This window comes from Poecilia latipinna, unplaced genomic scaffold (assembly GCF_001443285.1).
Source record: "Poecilia latipinna isolate Pla-1442-1.1 unplaced genomic scaffold, P_latipinna-1.0 Scaffold1761, whole genome shotgun sequence".
NCBI lineage: Eukaryota > Metazoa > Chordata > Actinopteri > Cyprinodontiformes > Poeciliidae > Poecilia > Poecilia latipinna.
The window spans coordinates 53290-75614 of record NW_015114377.1 but is presented as its reverse complement, the minus strand read 5'-3'; the positions used below and the strand labels follow the sequence as shown (position 1 = coordinate 75614).

Sequence of the window (22325 nt, the reverse complement as noted above, 5' to 3'; positions counted from 1 at the left end):
GACTGTGCAGTGAAGCTAGCTAAAAATGAGCAAAGAGACTTTTAAATGGTTACATTTGGATGAAAAGTTTGCCAGAACATAGCAAAATGTAGTAACTTCACCGTTTGCTCCTCTGGATGTCACAGATAAAAAACCTGAGCCTCAGAATCAGCAGCGGCAGCAGCATTCACATCAAATGGGTAGGCTTTGTTTTTCTTTTTTATTATTCAGCATAAACTGTAAGAAATAGGAAATGTAAACATATATTGAAGTGTGTGTGCCTGTTGGATCTTGTGTGTTTCAGATGTATTGTTTTTGTGTAACATGCACATCATGGCACAGGTCAGGAACTGCCTGTCAGCTGTGCGGTGCATGTATCCTGTATTTGTGTGTGTCGGGTCCATTGTGCTGGTCTATGATGCACTTTGGGATGTGGTTGTTTTCTTGTTGGTCAGATGTGATGGTGTTTTTTTCTGAATGCCATCCAGTAACATCCTGCAGGCATCCCTGGCCTCAAACACACTTCATCAGTCTGTCACGCTCACAAACACTTCTTTACTCCTGAACTAGTGATGTCTCCTTCATCACACAGCAGTCTAATCCTTCAAGAGACAAGGAGCTTGTCAATAAGCTCCTTGTTTACTTCTGTTTATTTAGCACCTGGTGGTTTTTCATAAGCTAAATGTGAGAGTGAAACTAGCTAAAAATAATTAAACAAACTTTCAAACAGTTTTCTCATTGAAACATTTGTCTAAGCGAGTAGAATTGAAGCAAATGTTGTCACTTCACTTCCTCCTTCTCTAGATGTCACAGACAGCAGACCTGAGCCCAGGAACTGGCAAGGGGGACGCTCACATCAAATGGGTAGGCTTTGTTTTCCTTTTTATTAGTCATTATAAGTTGTATTAAATAGATTATGTAGACATGTAAATGCATTTGCCTGCATCTCATTGTGTTCATTGGGTCTTGTGTGGGTCAGATGCATTACTTGTGTGCATCATGTGTGGACGCCAGGACCTGCCTGTAAAGTGTGCCATGCTACCAGCCCCTTGTTCTACGCTTTACTTCTTACATAAGATCCGGGCTCATGGCTGTTGAGAATCGATTGCTTCCTGGAGGCATAGACTCTGTTGAGGCTTTAATTTTACTCAATCGCTGACATGTACCAGGGATGTATGTAATGAGCCACTTTGACGCTATGAAGCTTCCCAGAAATTGTCTCCACATCCATCCTCCACTGCGAAGAGAGAACTACCGAGCCAAATGAGATGGCAGTAATGTTAATTCAATATTTGGAAGCATGACCAACACAGACTGAAAGGTTCACTTCCACCGCTGCCTTTGCTAAAACTGCAGGTTGACTACAATTCTTAAACAGCGCAGAGACAGACATCATTGTTCACAACTTCTCCTTCTGTTCGTTGATTGGCCTGATGGAAATTATACCAGAGGAATCCAAGTGAAGGGAAGAAAGCCCAGAGTGTCAGGTGCACGGTGCATGTGGCCTGTATTTGTGAGTGTCAGGTGTATTGTGCAGATTTTGTGCGCCATGTGTATAATGCACTTTAGAAATGCGGTTGTTTTAATGTTGGTCAGATGTGGTGGTATTTTTTAGTGAAATGTCTTCCAATGATGTCCTGTAGGTGGCATCACCTACAAACTCCCTCACTCTCTCTTTCATTTTCGATTTTCATCTCATTCTTGAGGTACTCCTGTCCTCTTCATCACGTAGCAGTCCACCCTTTCAAAGCTGAAGGAGCTCTCTCTCATCTTAACCAACTAACCAATTTCAAAAATGTAATTGGTTAGTTTACGTTTGTTTATTTTGTGGCTGGTGCTTTTTCCATAAGATAAATGTGACTGTGCGATGATGCTAGCTAAAAGTAAGTAAACAGAATTTTAAACAGTTAGATCTCATCGAAACTTTTGCCAGAAACGAGTAGAAATGAAGCAGCTGGTTTGGGGAATGCAGGTGGAAATCAGCGCTGAGAGCTTTAACCTGATACAATAAATCTCTCCTCTTGTGGTTAATGTGTGCTGTCCCTGTTTTAAATAAAATAAATCATACTCCTAGCCACTTTACTTTCTCATCCTCTAGCTGTCACAGACAGAAGACCTGAGCCTGGGAACCGGCGGTTTGAGAGTTCACGTCAAACAGGTAGGCTTTGTTTTCCTTTTTCATTATTTACTGTAAGCTGTAAGAAATAGGCTGTAGATATATGTCTGTGTGTGTGTGTGCATAATATTGTGTTCATTGGGGCCTTGTGTGGGTCAGATGCGTTGTTTTTGTGTGCCATGCACATCGTGCTCACATATCTGTGTAGGTCAGGAACTGACCATCACATGTGTGGTGCATGTTGGCCTTTATGTGTTTGGGTCAGGTCCATTGTGTTGGTTCTATGTGCCGCATAACATTACAGGAAAGAGGTGTGAAATTTTGAGATGTTCAGGGCACATTGCCTGAAATGTTCATAAACAGAAATGAGTACTGAAAAAACTCAAACTTCTGAAATATAAAATTCAAAGCATTTTAGTTAAACATTATGCCTTTAAAATTTGCTACTAAAAACATATCTGGGTGCTCAGTCATCTTCCAATATTGATCACAGATTGAAGAAAATATTTCACTAGATTGTTTCATATCAATGTAATAAACAGGTTTTTGTTTTCACGGTTATTTTTCCTTTAAACATTTAAAAATTTAATTTGTTAATAGTTTATTCACCACTTTGAAAAAGTTTTTTTCCTACAGTGAAATGTTTTAAAAAGATTAAAAAACTGAATGATTAAAAAGTGGTTTTTATTTTCCTCAGAACATGAACATGTGTACGAGACAATGTCACAGATTTATGAAGATGCAATATAAAATCAGCTTTCTGCTTTAAAAGGTTAGTTAATTTTTGTTAAGCAATCAATTTGTAATGATAACATGCATTATAATGTTAACCATTGTATTACATTTTTTTTCCTTCATACTTTCCTTTGTTCTGCAGGTTATCATAAAAAGAATAATGAAACTACACAACCAGTTGGAGGAAGGGGAAAGACTTTGATTGTCTTACATTTTAATTGACAGCTTTTTTTTATTATATGTTTACTGTTTGTTTTTTCTTTTAGTTTTTTCTGTTGTGTTTAATAGATTAACAAAGACAAATAAAATTTACATACCATAAAAAAATCTGCCAATAATGTCTATAAATAGATAAAGTATTGTGTTTAAAATCTGCAACAATAAACACATTTCATACAACTTTAATAACTCTCAATTAAGTCTGATAACAATACCCAACAATACCCTGGCTCATGTTGGTGATGGGGTGACCATCAGTTTTTCTGAGCTGTCTATTCAGTTCTATATATATTAATAGTATTAATAGTCGCTCATAGGAGTGCAGATTGCTTATATTCAGAGCTTTTACATGAAAACATGGGGGCTTTGGTTGAGTATCCAAAAGCATCAAATCATCTCCCTCTAGTGGCTAAAATCCGCATGACGCTCAATTAGACACTTTTCCACGCTCGACAGAAGTTTGAAAAGATGCCAGGTGTGTGTGGGAGTGGAGGATAGATGTTCATTTGTTTTTCTCATAATTAAGATAATGTTTTCATGGACTTTATGGAACGTCTGTTTCTTGATGAATGTTCAAGCTCTGGATTTTGCAGTTTTAGATTTTGAGCTAGATAAAATTATACAGTTTATTACAACACCTTACCCATTAACCATCTCTGGTGGAGTTACATATGTTTTTATATAGATAATACTGTAACACAGCAGTTGGAGTAATACACTCCCTACTCGCTTATCTTTTAATTGCACAAAAATGATTAAAGTCAGTCAAGCAGCAAATAATTGATTACTTTTTCAAGCACTTTTGTTGGCAACTGGTGGTTGTGTTTATTTATTTATTTAGCTATTTATCATTTGCTTTTCATGATCCTCTAATAATGTGGATAGTCTGTTATCTGGAGTGTGAGTTTGAATATTGTTGTTTTGTTGATTTTATAAACAAAAGCCAAGTGAACACTTCTGAAATATTGAACTGAGAATTAAATATAATTTAGTTATTAAGCAAAAAGAGAACTGAGTCATTTGTTCCTGAAAGAATGAAACTATTAATAACTGTTTGGTAAATGTACGTCACTGATAAAATATTTCAGTGCATTTTACTGTTTCAAGGTTAATTTCCCTTTAGATTTCTGAAAGTAACAGCAACAGAACTAAAAATATAAGTTTGAAAAGTAAAGATTTACAAAGAAACCTCATTTATAATAATCATTCTCGTTACAGCAGCGTTTTAATTCATTTGATCTGATCAGACTGTAAATCTGAAAAAAGTTGGTCTACACAGTCCCAGCTGGAGTTTTTCCAAATCTGATGCAATAAGACGTAAACCCAGTTTGTTGGGTGTTTATTATGCTTCCAGCAGCACGAGCAGCTTTGATGTGTGGCTGCGCCACGTGGCTGCTTCTGAAATAAACACATGCAAGATGAACTGCACAATTAAACACATGCAGGAGGTTAATGCAGAGAGATGATGTGAATTGTTGAAAAGATAAATCTATATATGTGAGAAGAGTTATAAGATACTATTTATTTTCCAGTTGGCGAAAATATTCAGCAACTTCTAAAGTGGCAAAGACAAAAATAATTTTTTTTATTTAATTCACAGATTGCAAATCAAATCCACATATTTTATTTGTATTTGTTTTAAAACTCCTTCTCTTTGCTGGATCTAAATTAACAGTTAAGTTTGTGATTGGGTTGTAAAACCTGTTACCAAAAAAAAAAACAGCATTTGAGGGGAAACATCGGTTCAACTTCACCTCCATTTTTTAGTTAATAAACAAATTTTTGTCTGAGGATGAGCAAAAATCTATTTCTGATAAACCTTTTGACCTCAAGACTCCAAGGTAAAACTTCTCACTAAATAAAAAAAAATACACAATTTCTAATAAATAATTTGAAGCGGCTCCATCAGTCTGTCCTGCTCCTGTTCTGCTTCGTCTTTCTTTTGGATCAAAAGCGGTTCTGAAGTTACAGCCAGATTTCAAATCACTGATGGACGATCCAGCCTCATTATGTTAACTGTGACCCAATATGACCAGAGAGACCCGGTTATCTAAAGTGCTGGTTTAAATATGATGTCAGTAATATCGTAAGTGATCTGTAAGTATACATTTTTTTATCTATATGTTGTTTTTACATGTTTTTAAATTGAATTTTTTTCTAGCATTGTATTTGACCCTTATAGGCTGCCATTTAAATTACACACACCACTCAAACTGAGGAGTGTTATTTGCAAAATAACCTAAATCTATAACAACTGCTGCCAAACCAGATTATTTCCAACACTCTGACTGCTCTGACATAAAGTGCGCTCCAGATGGACCTGACAGCTCAACCATTAAAGGACCTGCCTCAGTGCACACAGGAGATTTCACGATGCTCTGCTGCTCCACAATGTCTGCGCCTTCAGCAAGGTTCACTTGGCTCTTTAATGGAAAACCAACCAACAGTCACGAAGCGGCGCGTGTCATCCAGTCGAGTCGAGGCGCTGGCAGCGAGACGTACACCGAGAAACCGAGAAACAGTGAGTCACAAGTTAACTGTCACAGGCGGAAACGGTTTAAAGAAAATGTCTCTGGAATCTGATGTGTTTAAGTAAGTTTAACAAAAATAATAATAATCCATTCCATAATAATCATTCAGATTTCCCAGACTGTGACGCCTCAAAAGCTAACTACATAACAGCTGGATGTTGCACCATTATTTCAACAAATTTGTGTTTGTTTTTAGACAGAAAAGGTAAACTTAATAATGAAACATATCCACATACTGTTGGTATATGCAAATCTGTTACATAGGCTTTACAAACAACATTTTGCACAGATGTGTTTTGTGATATTTATGTTTTATTCGTTCTATTAAAAGGAGTATCTTAAATGTGTCTTCCACAGTAAAACACTACTTGGTAGCAGGGCCTTAATGTACTGTTTTCAAATTCACAGAACCTAAAAAAAAAACACCACTGTAACTGTGAGTACAGATTAAAGTGGCCATAAAATAGCAGGTGGAGAGCTATTTGCTTTCACATTTGATGTGTTTCCTGGAAAAACAGTTGGGGGGGATAAAAAACATCCACTCTGCTAGACGGGTGCTTCCTGATCACTGCTCCCTCTGCCGTATGAGCTGTGCTTTTTCTTTAAAGTGTAAAATGTATTTGTTCTGTTGTGTTGGTAAATTATCAAAACATATAAAAAGATTATGCTGTAATATTAAACAATTAAAATATTTTAGTTTGAGCTATGTGAAAGCATCATATGCAGCAAGAATACAGATTGCAGCACTTCAGTCAATTTATTTTCCTTTCTGCTGATTCGCTGCACCTCAATAATGTAACATCTTCATGGAAGTCAGTTTTTGAGATTGTGCCAACACCTCAAAGAAGATTATACATGAGAAGTTGAGGTTTGTGATGCCACCTGGTGAAGCGGTGGAGGCGATAATCCTGGATGCAGACGTCCTGATTCAAGGAAAATGACAGTTTTGTAGGATTTCACTGCTTTTCTTTCTTTACTGGCTGAACCTTCATTTTGTATTCAAAGCGTTGATGTTTTCTCTTGGTTCTGATTTTTATAGATTTCTGGTCCAGCTGACTCCAGATCAGTGCTTTACCAAATCATCCTTCTTCTGCTACTTACCTCTCAGAATTTCAAAATAAACCAAACTAGAATCTCACATGCAATTTATTTCAACTGCGTATTATTTCCTGAAGCTTTTTGCTACACTCTAAGCGACTCCTGATCTCAGATATTTATTGGGGTGACATGACCATATTTTCTTACCCTAGCGTAAGAGCAAATGATGGAAAATTACCCTGAACCAGTGGTTGTCAAAGCTGTTATGAAAAGTCCTCCTGGTGGGTGTAATTTAATGGATGGTTGGTACGAAATGCACCACAGGACCCAGGAGAGCGAGAGAGATTGTTTTTCTGAATCTATTGTTCAGCTTTTGAAGGAACTTTCTGTTTGGGAAGCTGTCTGGTGGAGCCAAAGTGTCTCCTGGCCGTCTTTGATCCTCCTCTGCTACGGATCACTGCATCTTCCCAAACAGGAAACCTCAAAAGCTTGAAACACTCATAAAAACCGATGGTCACCAACATGAGTCAGAGTCTGAACTGCTTTTACAACTGCAAGTTTCATCAATATGTACACAGGCAAACAGTCTGGTCAGTGAAAATGAATTATCAAGCCAAACCCTTGAAAAACCCATGGATATTTTAAGAAGTTATCAATAAATTAATAAGATGACGTTTTATCCCAAAGCTTTAATTTCATAAACGTAACATTTTAATGCAAATGTATTCATATTCATACAAGCACAACTGGACATTCTCCAAACTCCCTAAACTTCTTGAAACTTTACATGTTTTAGTTTTACTTAAACTCGACCTTTCTATGTTGTATTGAGTTCAACATATGACTAGAAAACAGAAACCAGATGTCAAAGATCATAATCTATCTAAAGGAGATCCATTCTCATCTTTCATTTCAAATGTAGCCGAGTCCCTTTTACGTGAAAACCCCCTTAGGAAGAGGCACGTAACTCTTGATTGCATTTACCCACAGGCAATTAGATGTATGTGCACAAGCAGAGTAAACATTATTTGCTCTTTGCATTAGTGAGTGGGAGGCTGGAGTTGGTTGTGTGTTGGACAATAAAAGAGCAGGAGAACCTTCAACTCTGCATTTCAAACTTTGTGGTGGACTCTGGCAATATTTTAAAAATCCATTCAAAGCATGGACAAGAGCTTCTGGGCTGCTGTGATGCTCCTGTTATCAGGTAAATTTAGTTTATTTTCTTACAGACGGAGAAATAAAATGTCCATTTTCAATTAACAGTATGGCAGAACTTGCAGGGTTATTGATGTTTTGACCGTTTTTCTTCCCTCTTGGGGTTAAAAAGCAGTGTGCTCAGGTGAGAATATTTTAAACCCAGGACCGCTGAGTGGAGCCGTAGGAGGCAGAGTGAAGTTCACCACCAGCCTCAGCCCCCCACAGAGCCCATTTCTGTCTGTCAGCTGGAGCTTTAAAGGCGCGAACATCATCACTTCCACCAGCACCAACATCACAGAGCCGGGACACACCAACCGGATCTCATTAGATCGAGCCACAGGAGCGCTGGAGCTCAGGAACCTGGTGCTGGAGGACAGCGGGGAGTACACACTCACCATCATACCGGACGGGGGGCTGCAGAGAACGGGGAGGATCACCCTCAATGTGTACGGTAGGTCTTTAGACACTATGGGGGGAAATAAGGAACAAATCCATCTGAACATGAATGTTTCCTAAAGGAATAATGGTGGATTCAGGTGAAATAAAATAACCAGATGGATAAAACATCTCAGAAAACACAAAACTGGGCTTAAAAGTTTGATATTTAATGCATTTTAAAATAAAACTGAGTTTTTAAAAAAGGCAACTCTGAGAGGCAACTAAAAACCTTCAAACTCTTTTGTAGAAAGAACATTTCTCACTTATTAAACCACCAAATAAAATAGTATAATTCTTAGAATATATTTAAAATGCTGCAATATATATACTCTCTGGTTATGTTTAGCACCTGTTGAAAAATTCACAATAATTTTGCTGATCAATTAGTGGTTTATACCAAATGTGTGTTTCTCTATTTTCATTAAAATGTTCATTTTCATTTTATTTATATATTTATATATAGTTGTCATTTTAGCTATAGACTTCATGTTTATTTTTATATTTTTTCTTTGTTTAAAATCAGTTTAAGGAGCAGGATACATTGTAACAGGTACTAAACATATTCTAGTCATCTAATCAGCTGTAATTCACCATAAATCCTTTATTAATATCTCCCTTCAATCATTTGCGTGCTGAACAGCTTTAATTGTGCCTTTTTGCATAAATATCTTCACATATATAGACATAAGAATGTTTTTATATGTGGTGGAAGAAACATTGTCAAACTGAAATAAAATGCATACTCTGACACTAATGAACTTATAAATAATGTAACATTTACTTTACAGAACAGTAAAAATCAACAATTCAGTCTGAAATTCAGACAATCACATCTGCTATTTCTTGGCCTAATCAATTTGGTATCGCAAAGATTTATCAGGATATTTTATTGAACTCTTGTAGTTATTGTCTGAAATTTTCACCACCAGAGCTGATAACTGGAGCGAACATCCGCAGCCCTGCAGCCGTCCTGATAGAAAACCAAAGCTCCACCAGCCTCACCTGCGAGGCCTCCGGCTCCGTCATCACCAGAGAGTGGATGAAAGATGGCCGTCCTCTTGATTTCGGGCAGAGCATCAGCTTGTCGATGGACAACAGAACCATGTTCATACGCCCCGTCCTCAGCTCCAACCACGGCAACTACCAGTGTAGAGTCAGCAACCCAGTCAGCAGCCAGACTGCGGCTCTCCATCTCACTGTCAACTGTAAGTACTGTAAAACTCAAGATTTATTTCAGCTGTTGACCACAGGTCAGCTTTTTATGGCTTTGACCCGACGTGTAATATCTTTCTGTGCAGACGGACCGTATAACATATCAGTTATTGGGCCGTCAGCAGCTTGGCCTGGTCACAGAGTGACACTGCTGTGCACAGCAGTTTCTGTTCCTCCAGCAAACTTCAGCTGGACATTTAATGGGAATGAAACGCATGTCAACACCTCCATGTTTGTTATAGAGAAGCTAGAGGCTAAAAACATTGGCAATTACACCTGCACTGCCAGAAACATGGTGACCAGGAAGGAAAACTCTGCCGTTCTGGATCTGAGAGGTAAGATGGTCATTGAATGTCGTTTCTGCTTCATTTTGACTGAAACCTCTCTATCATACACAGCATCCTGCACTGCCCCCTGTTGGTCATTCTCAGCTTTGGTCATCAGCGTAATTAATCTGAAGGGGTTAATGTAAGACAGCAGGTGAGTCACTCTGTTATAATTATAATTATACCATGCATTTATTAACATGGCACTTTCTTCCTGTTCAACCCTCAGATAAATGCAGCTAATAAAGAAAACCTCCAATGAAAAGTACAAAACTACAAGAAGCGTTGGATTCTGCCGAAAGCTCAGAAAGACCTGATGTGAAATGAAAAGTCTTGCACTTCTAGGTGCAATCTATATTTAAATAGATATACATGTTGTTTTATTTTTTACTTTTTATATCTGTTGTTTTTAATTATTTTACTTTGGATAGAAAAAAAACTGAAACACAGAAATTCTTTGGAAATATATACTTGCTGAAGAAATTAGCACTTTTAGTTTCTGCTAAAGACACATTGATGCACCAATTATTAATAATTAGCAGTTTAACTCTGTAAAACATTTTAAATAATTAAATTTAATGAAATACTGCCTACCCTATTCCACTCTCACGTTTGTGATTTTCTGTGGGTGTAAATATTCCAACGATCGTTGCTGATGGAAAGATCATCTTAGTTTTTGCACTCCTTTTCTCTTTTTCTACTTTTTAGGTTTGTCACTAATCATCTCTTGTTTTATGTAAAAATCTGTCATAAGCATAGCAGGACAATATCCATTGAGGTCTTTCTGTTAATAGAAAAACGTTGGATGTAGAGCTGCGACTCTATTATTATCTGTAATTCCTGATATTTTTTCACCTTCATCTTTACATGCTGGGATTGAGTTAAATGAAACCAGCATGGATCACTGACCTCATTGCCTATTGGACACCTGGGAGCTCCTGAACGTGGGACTCTGATTGGAGGAGATGTTTATATGTCATCTATTTGAGTAGCTTCTCTAAAAAAGATCGATATGATGAGACTGAGTTAAGGTTTGAATGAAACCACTTTCCTTCCCCATATTCTTCAGCCTGCAGTCATTCTATTTTTAACTTCCTCACTCAAACTGCTAACTGAGCTGTACTTCCTGACACACTCAGTACATATTGAGATAAAATCTGTTTAATGTTTTGCCGCCCATTTCATATTTTCCTTCTCCCTGTGCCTCATTTTAAAACTGTGTTTTTGTTGGTTACAAAGAAACTCAATACAGTTCAACGTGTTCCTACCACTTGAACTTTTTCCAGTTTTATGCTACAATTACAAACATCGGTATTTATTTAGATGGTGTCTGATTGAAAAATACAACAAAATGAGACATGATTTAAAGTTTGTATTTCTTGACAAAAATCTGAGGAGTGTGTGTGTTAAATAGCAAAACTTGTACTGGTGAGATATTGTTGATATTTAATGGTTTATTTATCCATAATGGCCAGGATTCACTCATCTGTGAATTAAAAATAACACCAGCAGTTTTCATGCAGTTGTGGTTAGTAAAAGTTTTTATATATTGAGATTCATTGTACTGTAATGAGTTAATCTAAGAGGGGATTGTTTTTCGAGTAACAAATAATAAATGACCTTTAAGAAGCAACAGTTGTGACAAAAGGTGTGGAAAAACCATTAACATCCAACACTGAGATCTTCACAACCACTGAAACCACTCGGAAGCGTTAACCTCATCCGGACGAAGCACGTCCAACAGTGCTGAGAACCTGATGACCAAGAAGAAAGCAAAGACAGAGCCACTGTCCAGAAAATTATATATGTAAATTAAATATTTACAGGAAGTCTCACCTTTCTATCATCATGTATTTCTTCATCGTCTTTCATGTGAAAAGGGAACAAAAACAGATGTGAGATTATATCTGGGTCAAATATTAAGTAGGTCTCTGTGCTGTATAAGTGTTACTTACTGGTAAACATCTTTCCTTTAGCAATTCTGGATTCAAAACACAAAGAGCTCATAAGCAATATGCACAGCATTTCAAGAGATTTATCGAGAAAGTTTATATGAAGATCACAAGGACAGGAGTCACGTTTGACATGGGTAATGTAACGTCTTTAGAAACATAAGGCATTCAGTCAGATCAGTTCGGGACATTTTCTTTTATTTCTTATTGTCATTATCTTGTCAAACTTTTGAAAATCGTAAATTCATTCCTAAAACTGTCAATGCTTAGGTCAAAAGAAATTAGTATTTTTGAGCAGCGTCAGAGCACATTGATTGTATTTATAGTCTTGCTCAACAAGGGCAACGAGGCAGTAGATTAGCAGAGCTGATGTAGGAACTTTTGCTTTATGGTCGCGTTTAGCTTTTGCTCCACTTCTTGTCGGTTTTTACTGCTCTGCCTTCAAAGGGTTTTACACTTCTTACATTACTTCTGCCTCCGCTCCATGCATCAACAGTAAGTTCCTCCAAAGTTGATTTAAAAATGACAATTAAATTTAAAACAAATTTTTACTAATTGTGTTTTATGATCTCCAGTCGCCGCAATGAGAACCTGCAACATACTTCATGTTGTAAATCTAATTTTCATCACATCATTTCCAGGTGAGACTCTTATTTTAAAATTCTGGTGCCACACTAAAACATTTGAAAATGGTTTAACTTGAAAATGAAAGTATACCTGCTGCCTTGAAAATGCAATTTAAGTCAACAACATAATTGTTTTGGTTTTAACTCAGAAATTAAAGTTCGTGAAGTTGGTTAACAGCTAGAGGCAAGTTGTTTAAACATTGTTTTTAAAGTTTATTAATCTTGAATTGTAAGGTTTAACTTAATGCTGAAATTTAAACCAAATAATTATTTCACAATATGCAAGAAAAAAAACTGCTCTCACCTAGTTAAAAAGCCACATTTCTCTATTATTTTTACTCACTATATCAAGTTAAAATAACTACTTATTTTACTTTAGGACAATGTAAATTCTTGTTTCAAATTGAATGAACAAAAACTTCTGATCTGATAACTTTTATCAAACATTACAATGATTCTGCTCAAAAACATTTAGTGTGAACAAGACATTATCCTCAAGATTTGCAAACTCAGAAGTGCATTAAAATGAACATTTGCCTTAATAACGCAAGAGTGAGATCAATGTTTTGTATCCATCTGAGGATACAAAAACATGCTGCTAAGCACAATGAGAAGTAGTCCCCACTCCTGTCTTTTTCTTCTTTCAGTTTTTTTAAGTGCTAACCTAAAAACTCTAATTTATTCAACTCTTGAAGGTTTGACTAAATTAATAAAAAGTTAGCACAACTTACTACTGTAAATTTATCTTTCTCAAACTCACACATTTAGGTTCAACATCTAAAACTCGCTAAATTTATTTGAATTATAGAGTATTCAATAACAGACATCTACATGTGAGTAAAATGTTTTACAATGCAGAACTGAAGAGCCATAACTCTTCAGGTTGACTCCTGAAGAGTTATGGCTCAAACTAATATGGAAATTTCTTAAGTTCCTTGACAGAAGTGAAACATCCGAAGTGTTTTTGTGAAGTGTTCATCTTGACAGAAAAATAACTTTGTTTTCTGAGAAATAAAATTTTAATTTATCAAGTGATAAAAATAACACTATAATTATGAACTGGTAAATGCGATCTCATTCAAATTACTCTCTATCCGACTCTTCAGCATGTTAACTTTTTTTTTCTTACAGATCTTCAGGCAGAAACACTCAAAGTGACTGGATATGTTGGTGAAGATGTCATTTTGAAATGCCAGTTTGTCCCAGAATCAGGAAACATTACTCTTGTTCAGTGGGAATTTGAGTCCATGATTATTCTTTTTTTCAACCCCCGGCTTGGAATGGATATAAAAAATTCTCCCCTAATGGAAAGAGTGAATTTTACAGAACAGTCGCTGAAAATTAGAGATGTGAAAATGACAGATTCAGGGAATTACACCTGCACTGTAACCGCATTCCCCAGTGGATTACATGAAGAAACCATCGAACTTGTTGTTGTTACTGGTAAGTAAAGAATCATTAATCAGATGATAAACTATTTTAAATAAGCTTAGAGAAACTACTCAACTTCTTGATTTTATGCATTTAATTTTTTACATGATCTGATTGCTCAACAGATCATTATTAACACAGTTTTTATTTGACATATTTTAGGTGAGCCTGTACTAGATCAAGAGCAGCAGACACCGATGTCTGCAGGGCAACTTTGTGCGATCATCATTTCTGCTGTGCTGCTTTTGGGGATCCTGACGGCTGCAGCTTACATTACCTATGTCAGAAGGTAGGCCTGTTGGGGTGGAATGACTCTGTGTAGTCACATATATTTTGAAAAATTTAAATTAAAGACTTACACTTTAATTTTACAATAAATCAATTCTAACAAATACAGTGCTGTTCAGACATTCCTGGTAAATATGTTTAAAAAAATAAAAAACATAAAAAGACATCATTTATTGCTGTATCATATATTTACACTAAAATGCTTTAAAATACCATCCTGTTAGTTATAGTTAGTCATTGGGAGAACCTCCCTTGGTAATCAGTGATAATCAGCTGATTTCTTTAAACTAGATTAATGGTTTCCAGACTCATCAGAATCAGAAACTTTTATTGTTATTGCACCGAAGGACAGCAACATTATTTTGACCCAGCTCTTTTAAAGTGAATATAAATCATGCTTTTTAAAAAATTCAATCTGAGATTTAATTAGTTATCCATTAATTTAGCTTTCCCTGGATAATAAATATGACAATCCACAGAGCCCAGTTTCTCCGAGCCCCTGATAAAAAGAACATAGAACCCATCAAACAAACAGACTCAAAATGTTTATATTTAGAATTATTTCTCAGTTAGCCTGGATGTTTTTTTATATTAATGAGCCAATACTCAAAATATGAAAACATAATAAATTTAGAAAAAAAATGTAAAAAAAAAAACTCTAAAGTTTCTCTTTCAAATGTGTGGCAAACCTTATTAAAAAGCATTGTGTAATGAACCCCACGAAAAATAAAATCTATTTTAAAAAAATCAGGTAGCTCTGGCAAGAAAACATGAAACAGTTTGTCCATATTTAATGCTACTGAATCTTGGTCACAGATCTGTTTGCTTCGACTTGTGAAACGTTATAGAAGTCTTGTCCTACTTGTAAAAATGGAGTTATAAAGCGTATTAAAAGACAGGGCAACAATGTATAATTTTTTTCTAAAAATGAAAAAAGAAAAAAACACTAAGTGGGGAAATTATCCTACTGCAATTAAAATTGTATTTATTTTGAGGCATTTTGCTGATCTATGAGTGGTTCTAAAAAGTATCTTTAAAAAAATCTACAAGATAAACTGGAATAAAACCACTTTGGTCTATTTGAATCATGCAAACTTGAAGTCAAACAATTTCAGAAATCTAATCGTGGCTCTTTACGTTTCCTCTTGTAGACATAAAGCGGCTCGCAGACTTGAAGTCCACATAGGTGAGAGCAAACGATCTCTCATCACTCCATTTCTGAACAGCATTCAACTGCTTTATTTGGGGGGGGGGGTTTCCACTTCCTCTAAAGAGGCTTTTATGTTTTTTAGATGCATCAAGTCATGAAGCGAGTGTGAACTACAGCGGCCCTGTGAGCTCAGGGGTAAATTTAAATTTTTAATCAAAAATTTGTCTGTTTTTTATATAATTCTGCTGTGATTAGAGAGAAATTGTTCTGAATCAACACTTTTTTTAACGCTTGCTGTAGGAAGTGGTGTATGCGGATGTGAGGCCTAAACGAACCAGACATTCAGGATCTTCACTGAATAAAACACCTCGAGCAGCTGCAAAGGCTGAGGAAGTCATATATGAGGGGGTCAAAGTTTATCATCAGAGACCCAACTTAGAAACAGTGTTTAGTGTTTAGTGAATCTTGTACAGAACAGATTTGCTGCAACAGTACTGGTTTTATGAAAAAAAAAAAAAATTGTCTGCAGCTCTGTGGTCGTTCTGCAAACGCTTTCAACAAACTCAATAAAACTTCCAGCTAAATGATAATATCAGCATTTCAGCATGTCTATAACTTGTGATTGCTGCTTGCATAAATGTTTTCCATTTTTCAATTGTTTTCATTTATGACGTTATTGAACCAACATTTTTTACCAAAAGACTAAGAATGTACCATTTAAAACGCAGGGGATGTTGTGTTTATGTGAGCTTGTGAAACAGCCTTTTCACAATTATCATGTGTAGTTTTTGAATCATATCTAATGAAACTGTTCATATCCTTTGAGATTTTCACCTTTTTTCACTTGAAAAATCAAACTTCACACTTTGTATTGGGATTTAATGTAATGGAGCAACAAAATGTAACATAATTTTGAAGTGGAATTAAAATAATAGTGATTCTTCACCAAACAAAAACTTGTCTTAAAAACTATATTCAGCCCCTTTTACTCTTGAATAAAATCCAATAAAACGATCTTCCTCAGAAGTTTCCCAATCAGTTAATTGACCTGGATAATTAAACCTTTATTTAATTATAAACTCAGCCATTCTGAGAAGGTCTAAGAGATCCACAGCTTAGTCATTGCAAATCTCAACTGGAGCAAGAGAAGAAAGCCATTGCTAACATCCATAATATGTCCCATTTGCAGATTATTCTATTATTTTTTTAGTTTGTTTATAAAGCACTAATTTATAACAAGTCACTTCCCAAAAACCCAGGTAATTAAATCCAACTACACAAACAGGTTCCAATTCAGTTACATATATTCCAAATTAATTAATTGTCTAACAATTGAGGCAAACTTGGTTTATTAGTGAAATTGATTAAAATATTTGCCATTTTCAGAAACCCAGCAAATTGTAATGAGTCATTGACTTGCAGCATTTACTTTTCCTGCAATGGCATGTAGCAACAGAGGACAGTTGCTTGCATGATGTCGTTGACGTTACAGGACTTACTGAGCATGACTGTAGCAAGGGTAAAGAGGAAACTTCGATTTAACAGTAAGAAATCTCCAGCAGATCATGGCTCTAATTCCTAATCTTATTTTAACTGACAAATGCAGTTAAAAATAACTGCATTAGCAGCATTTACTTCTCATTTGTCAGTTATTTTAACTGCCGTTATGATCAAATGCCCGATCATAACCGACTGGGCATTTGAGAAACAGAGCACACACACAAAAAAAGAAGCTGTGATCCAGAAGTACTTTCTATGTTTAAAAGAAAAGTTAATTGCCGTAATCTAGAGAAAAAACACATCTAAGCAGATGAGGTCAGAACCAGTTTTCAAGTCTATAGGATTAAAGCTCCAGTATGTAATTTTTTTTATTAGGTTTTGTTTTTACATATGTTTAAACTGCCCCCCACCTTTTAACTGTGCCTCTTTGCCATTTGAAGAAATGCACCGCTCTTAGTCAAATACAAGCGAAGGGAGTTTTGAGTGCTGTCAATCAACCTTGTGTATGTGCTGTTCATTGTGTTGATGGCAGGGAAAGAGCTTATCTTACAGAAAACTAGTTATCTGCCACGGTGTCCATGCAAAGTTTCCCCACCACTTTAACTTTTTCAAATTTCAGGTTAAAAATAAAAACTTGAGTGTGTCATATTTATATCCTGCGTCACTTAAAAACACAATGGAATGAAAAAAATGATGTATGGTTCTAAGTTTTTATTCACTGACAAAAATCTGAAAAGCGTGTGTTAGAATAACAATTGTACTGGTAAGGTGTTACTGATATTTAACTGTTTTTATTATCCATAATGACCAGCACATACCCATTTGTGAATTTTAAATCACACATCAAGTTACTTTATATTGTAACAGGTGAATACCATAAGACTAAGAGTTCTTTTGTGCATTTTTTTTAAATAAATGACCTATAAGAAGCAAACGTTGTGACAAAAGGTGTGGAAAACCATTAACATCTAACACTGCAAGCTTCACAACCACTGAGACCACTCGTAAGTGTTAACCTCATCCAGACGAAGCACGTGCAACAGCACTGAGAACCTAATACCCAAGAAGAAGAAAGCAATGATGGCCAGAGATTTAACTGACCAGAAAATATGTTGTGCCTTGTGTAAATTAAACTACTTTCTACTTTTATTCATTTTTACTGTCTTCTTTTCCTTCTGTAAAAGTTTTCTCAACTTAGCCTCTGAGAGAATAGTGTCAGCTCTTTTGCTATCTCTAAGTCTCATCTTCCTATGAAAACAAATTTATTCACTTTCCTTCATTTGAAAATGAAACAAAAACAAAGTGAGGCCATATTCTGATCAAAGATTAAATGACACCAACTCTCAAATTTCAGGTTAAAACTAAAAACTTCAGTGTGTCATATTTAGATCCTGTGCCACTTTAAAACACAATGGAATGAAAAAATGATGATGTATGGTTCTAAGTTTTTATTTATTGGCAAACATCAGAAAAGTGTGTTAAAATATTCTTAGTAACAATTGTGCTAGTGAGCTATTCTTGATATTTAACTTCTTTTTTTTTATTCATTAAAATACACCAGTAGTGGAGTGGGCACACATGTTGGGTTTCAAACCACCATAAAGGTTATGTGTATTCAAGCAGTATGTCCAGAAAGCTTACACGAAGTTCACCACAAGAGGTCAGTGTTGAGCAGGACAGAAATCATGTTTACCGTCGATAATCTTTAGAAACATGAGGCGGTCAGTCAGATAAGTTTGGGAGCGATTTTTTAAAATTTGCTTTTTATTGTTAGTATCTTGTCAGACCTTTGAAAATTGTAAAATTACTCCTGTAGCATTAATGTGCTCATCTTTGTGGTCAAAAGTAGTTACTACTTTGATCAGCGCTATCACTGATTTTATTTATGATCTCGGTCAACTGGGACTCTCTGGGGAAATGGATAGGCAGAGCTGTTGTAGGAACCTTTGCTTTATGGTCTCGTTTAGGTTTTGTTCCGCTTCCTAAAAGTCTTTTTTACTGCTGTGCCTTCAAATGATTTTACATTTCTAAATTTGCTCCTGTCTCCGCTCCACGGACCGACGGTAAGTTTTTACCGAGTTGATTTAAAGGCGACAATAAAGTTAAAATAACATAATTAACTTCAGTAATTGTGTTTTATGATGTGTAGTCGCTGCAATGAGAACCTGCAACAGACTCCTTGCTGTAACTCTAATTTTCATCACATCATTTCCAGGTGAGATTCCCATTTTAAAATTCAGACACATTTTGATTTATTACATTCCTGAAGAGTTTCACACTAAAATAAACATTTCTGAAGTTCCTTGACAGAAATGAAATATCCTAAGTGTTTTTTTGAAGGCTTCATGTTTTAACAGAAAAAAATATTGTTTTATTTTCTGAGAAAGAAAATAGACTTTATCAAGTAATAAAAAAAAAAATAACACCATAACTTTGAAATGCAAACTCATTCAAATTACTCTATCCGGCTCTTCAGCATGTTAACTTTTTTTTTCTTACAGATCTCCAGGTAGAAACACTCAAAGTGACTGGATATGTTGGTAAAGAGGTCATTTTGAAATGCCAGTTAGCCCCAGAATCAGAAAATATTACTCAGATTCAGTGGGAATTTGAGTCCACAACTATTCTTGTTTTCAACCCCGAGCAAGGAATGAATATAAAAGATTCTCCCCTAAAGGAAAGAATAAATCTTACAGGACAGTCACTGAAAATTAGAGATGTGGAAATGACAGATTCAGGGAATTACACCTGCTCTGTAGCCACATTCCCAAGTGGATCACATGAAGAAATCATCAAACTTGTTGTTGTTACTGGTAAGAAATCTTTCAAATCATTAATCAGATGATAAACTATTCTAAATAAGCTTAGAGAAACTACTCAACTTCTTGACTTTGTGTATTTTTGACATATGATCTGAGTGCTCATCAGATCATTATTAACACTAAATAATTTTATTTGACATCTTTTAGGCGATCCTGTCTCAGAAAAAACCAACCAGACACCGATGCCAGCAGGGCAACTTTGCGCGATCATCATCTCTGCTGTGCTGCTTCTGGGGATCCTGACGGCTGCAGCTTACCTTACCTATGTCAGAAGGTAGGCCTGTTTTTACTGGTACTCATGTTGTGGTGGAATGACTCTGTTTAGTTACCTACATTTATAAAATATAAAAAGTATTAAACTTGCAAAAGTGGGGAGATTGTCCTACTGCAATTAAAAGTGTGTTTATTTTGAGGCTTTTTTCTGATTATAAGTGGTGCTAAGAAGAATCAGGGTGCAGTTATTAAGCTTGTCTTAAAAAGAATTATCTACCAGATAAACGAATAAAACCAGTGTGGTCTATTTGAATCCTACAAACTTGAAGTAAAACAATTTTAGAAATCTAATCGTGGCTCCATATGTTCCCTCTTGTAGACATAAAGCGGCTCGCAGACTTGAAGTCCACATAGGTGAGAGCAAACGATCTCTCATCACTCTATTTCTGAACATTCAATGTATTTTGAGATTTTTTCACTTCCTCTAATGAGGCTCATATGGTTTTTAGACACATCAAGTCGTGTAGCGAGTGTGAACAGACCATCTTATATCTACAAGGACCCGGTGAGCACAGAGGTAAATTAAAATTTTTAATCAACAGTTGTTTTTAATAATTTTGCTGTAACGACAAAGAAATGATTGAGAATCAACACTTTTTCATTCTCTTGCTGTAGGAAATGGTGTATGCGGATGTGAGGCCTAAGCGGACCAGAAATTCAGGATCTTCACTGATTAAAATACCCAGAGCAGCTGCAAAGACTGAGGAAGTCACATATGCAGAGGTCAGGGTTTATCATCAGAGGCCCAATTTAGAAACAGTGTTTAGTGTTTGAATGCTGCATCGAACAGATTTGCTGCAAAAGTTCTGTTTATATATATATATGTATATATTTATATATATGTAAAATAACGTCTACCCCTGATTTCAATCATTTGCAGCTCTGTGGTCGATCTGCACATGCTATTTGCAAACTACTCAGACTAAATGATAACATCACCACCTCAGCATGCATGCCTGTAACTTGTGGTTGCTGTTTGCCAAAATGCAGTCTATTTCTATGTTGTTTTAATTTATGTATTTATTTCTTTAACATTTTTCTTAGCCAGAAAATGAAGAAGAAACTGCAGGAAACTTTAAAGTAGAAAGAAAATGATCAGGTCATTTTTACCAAATAAAAACCTGGCTTAAAAATGATAGGCTTCCCCTTTAACTGTTGTAGCCTTGAATGAAATCCAGTGAAACCAATTTTTGTCAGAGGTTTCCCAATCAGTTAATTGACCTGGATAATTGAACCTTTATTTTGATTATAGACTCAGTTATTCTGAGAAGGTCTAAGAGCTCAGTCATTACTCCATTGACAGGATAACAAATCTGACTTTCATTGAGTTGTGAGAAGAAGAAAGCCATAAGGTGTCCAAGTTTGCAGTTTATTTTATTACTTTCATTCAGTTTGTTTATAATGCGCTAACTTATAACTCACTTATCAAGGAACTTTCCAAAAACCCAGCTAATTCAATCCAATTATACACAATACGTAACTGAATTGTGCAATTCAGTTATTCCAAATTTATCCTAGTTACCAAACAATGCAGTCAAATTTGTCTTATTATTAAAATTGGTTAAAATGTTTTGTACTTCTGGAAACCTTTAGATTACTTTGGGTCATTGACCTCCAGCATTTAGTCCTCCTGAAAGGGCTTATAGCCACAGCTGCTTTCATTGCAGTGCTGACTTAGCAACAATCCCTCTCACTGAGCATGCATGGAGCGATAGTGGAGAGAAAAACTCCTAAAGCAGAACGTGACTCAGAGTGAAAGATGATCTACCACAATAGATTGAGTATTTGAGAAAACACAGCATACACACAAAAAACACAGAAGCTGTGATCAAGAGATACGTTGTCTTCTGCTGCGTTCACACTGCAGCATGAAGTGACCCAAATCTGATTTTTTTGTGAAATTGTACTTCATTTATTTTTTTTTTTAAGGTTGTTCACACTTCCAAATATATGCGACTTGTATGTGATCTCTGTGAACTGTAAATGACCTGAAAGTGTCCTGTCTGGTCAGTAAAGAGTGCAATAACGTCAGCGTTCTGTGTTTTACCAACTGCTATGAAAAAGAAGAAGTGAAAGTAAATGTTCATTTTAATGGTGGAGCATAACTTAATCTTCATTATGGTTGTTATTTTTCTTCCTGCTTGCACATATCAGGACACAGAATAGTGACGTTTGTGGAGTATCGATTATGTTCAGGTCAGATGATGAATGCCATCTGGCTGTTCAGAACTTGGGTCACACATGATTTTATACCACATATCCAAGAAAAAACAAAAAACGTTTCGTTCAGACTGTTATGAAAAGATCAGATACAAGTCGTATTAAACAAAAATTATAAAGAAAAAATCTAATTTGGGTCACTTCAGGCTCCTAGCCTATGTTTAAAGTAAGATGTTAATGGCAGTAGCTCCTGCAGTGGTTTAAGAGAAGAAACAGCCGAACAGATTAGCTCTGAGTCAGTTTTCAAGTAGCTTTTACTGCTAATATACAGT

General features: G+C 35.8%; 2 protein-coding genes and 1 long non-coding RNA gene across 4 annotated transcripts; all 3 read left to right on the top strand.

The window, feature by feature from the left end:
• The first annotated feature begins 123 nt into the window (after positions 1-123).
• LOC106965082 (uncharacterized) lies at positions 124-3249 on the top strand. Its single transcript, XR_001428549.1, has 5 exons — positions 124-179; positions 784-843; positions 2078-2137; positions 2793-2867; positions 2973-3249. It is a non-coding gene; the product is annotated as an uncharacterized LOC106965082 (long non-coding RNA).
• Positions 3250-5440: 2191 nt separating this feature from the next.
• LOC106965078 (carcinoembryonic antigen-related cell adhesion molecule 2-like) lies at positions 5441-10364 on the top strand. Its single transcript, XM_015060973.1, has 6 exons — positions 5441-5570; positions 7949-8266; positions 9183-9458; positions 9552-9800; positions 9864-9945; positions 10021-10364. The coding sequence occupies exons 1-5, from the start codon at positions 5441-5443 to the stop codon at positions 9935-9937; spliced, it is 1047 nt and encodes a 348-aa protein (XP_014916459.1). The 3' UTR covers positions 9938-9945; positions 10021-10364.
• Positions 10365-12186: 1822 nt separating this feature from the next.
• On the top strand, positions 12187-22109 carry LOC106965076 (T-cell immunoreceptor with Ig and ITIM domains-like). 2 transcript variants are annotated; one of them, XM_015060969.1, is made up of 7 exons: positions 18374-18801; positions 18888-18953; positions 19240-19551; positions 19708-19834; positions 20153-20187; positions 20283-20350; positions 20449-22109. In XM_015060969.1, the coding sequence occupies exons 2-7, from the start codon at positions 18896-18898 to the stop codon at positions 20605-20607; spliced, it is 759 nt and encodes a 252-aa protein (XP_014916455.1). In that variant the 5' UTR covers positions 18374-18801; positions 18888-18895; the 3' UTR covers positions 20608-22109. The 2 variants fall into 2 exon arrangements, with proteins under 2 accessions (XP_014916456.1, XP_014916455.1); XM_015060970.1 differs by lacking the exons at positions 18374-18801; positions 18888-18953 and adding an exon at positions 12187-12384.
• The last annotated feature ends 216 nt before the right edge of the window (positions 22110-22325 follow it).

Bases quoted from the DNA above. Each gene is read 5' to 3' on its own strand.
- LOC106965076 (XM_015060970.1), top strand. From the start codon at position 12,327: ATGAGAACCTGCAACATACTTCATGTTGTAAATCTAATTTTCATCACA. The intron at 19,552-19,707 runs GTAAGAAATCTT...GACATCTTTTAG, and splicing joins CAAACTTGTTGTTGTTACTG to GCGATCCTGTCTCAGAAAAA. The intron at 20,188-20,282 runs GTGAGAGCAAAC...TATGGTTTTTAG, and splicing joins CAGACTTGAAGTCCACATAG to ACACATCAAGTCGTGTAGCG.
- LOC106965078 (XM_015060973.1), top strand. From the start codon at position 5,441: ATGTCTGCGCCTTCAGCAAGGTTCACTTGGCTCTTTAATGGAAAACCA. The intron at 5,571-7,948 runs GTGAGTCACAAG...GTTAAAAAGCAG, and splicing joins CACCGAGAAACCGAGAAACA to TGTGCTCAGGTGAGAATATT. The intron at 8,267-9,182 runs GTAGGTCTTTAG...TTTCACCACCAG, and splicing joins GATCACCCTCAATGTGTACG to AGCTGATAACTGGAGCGAAC.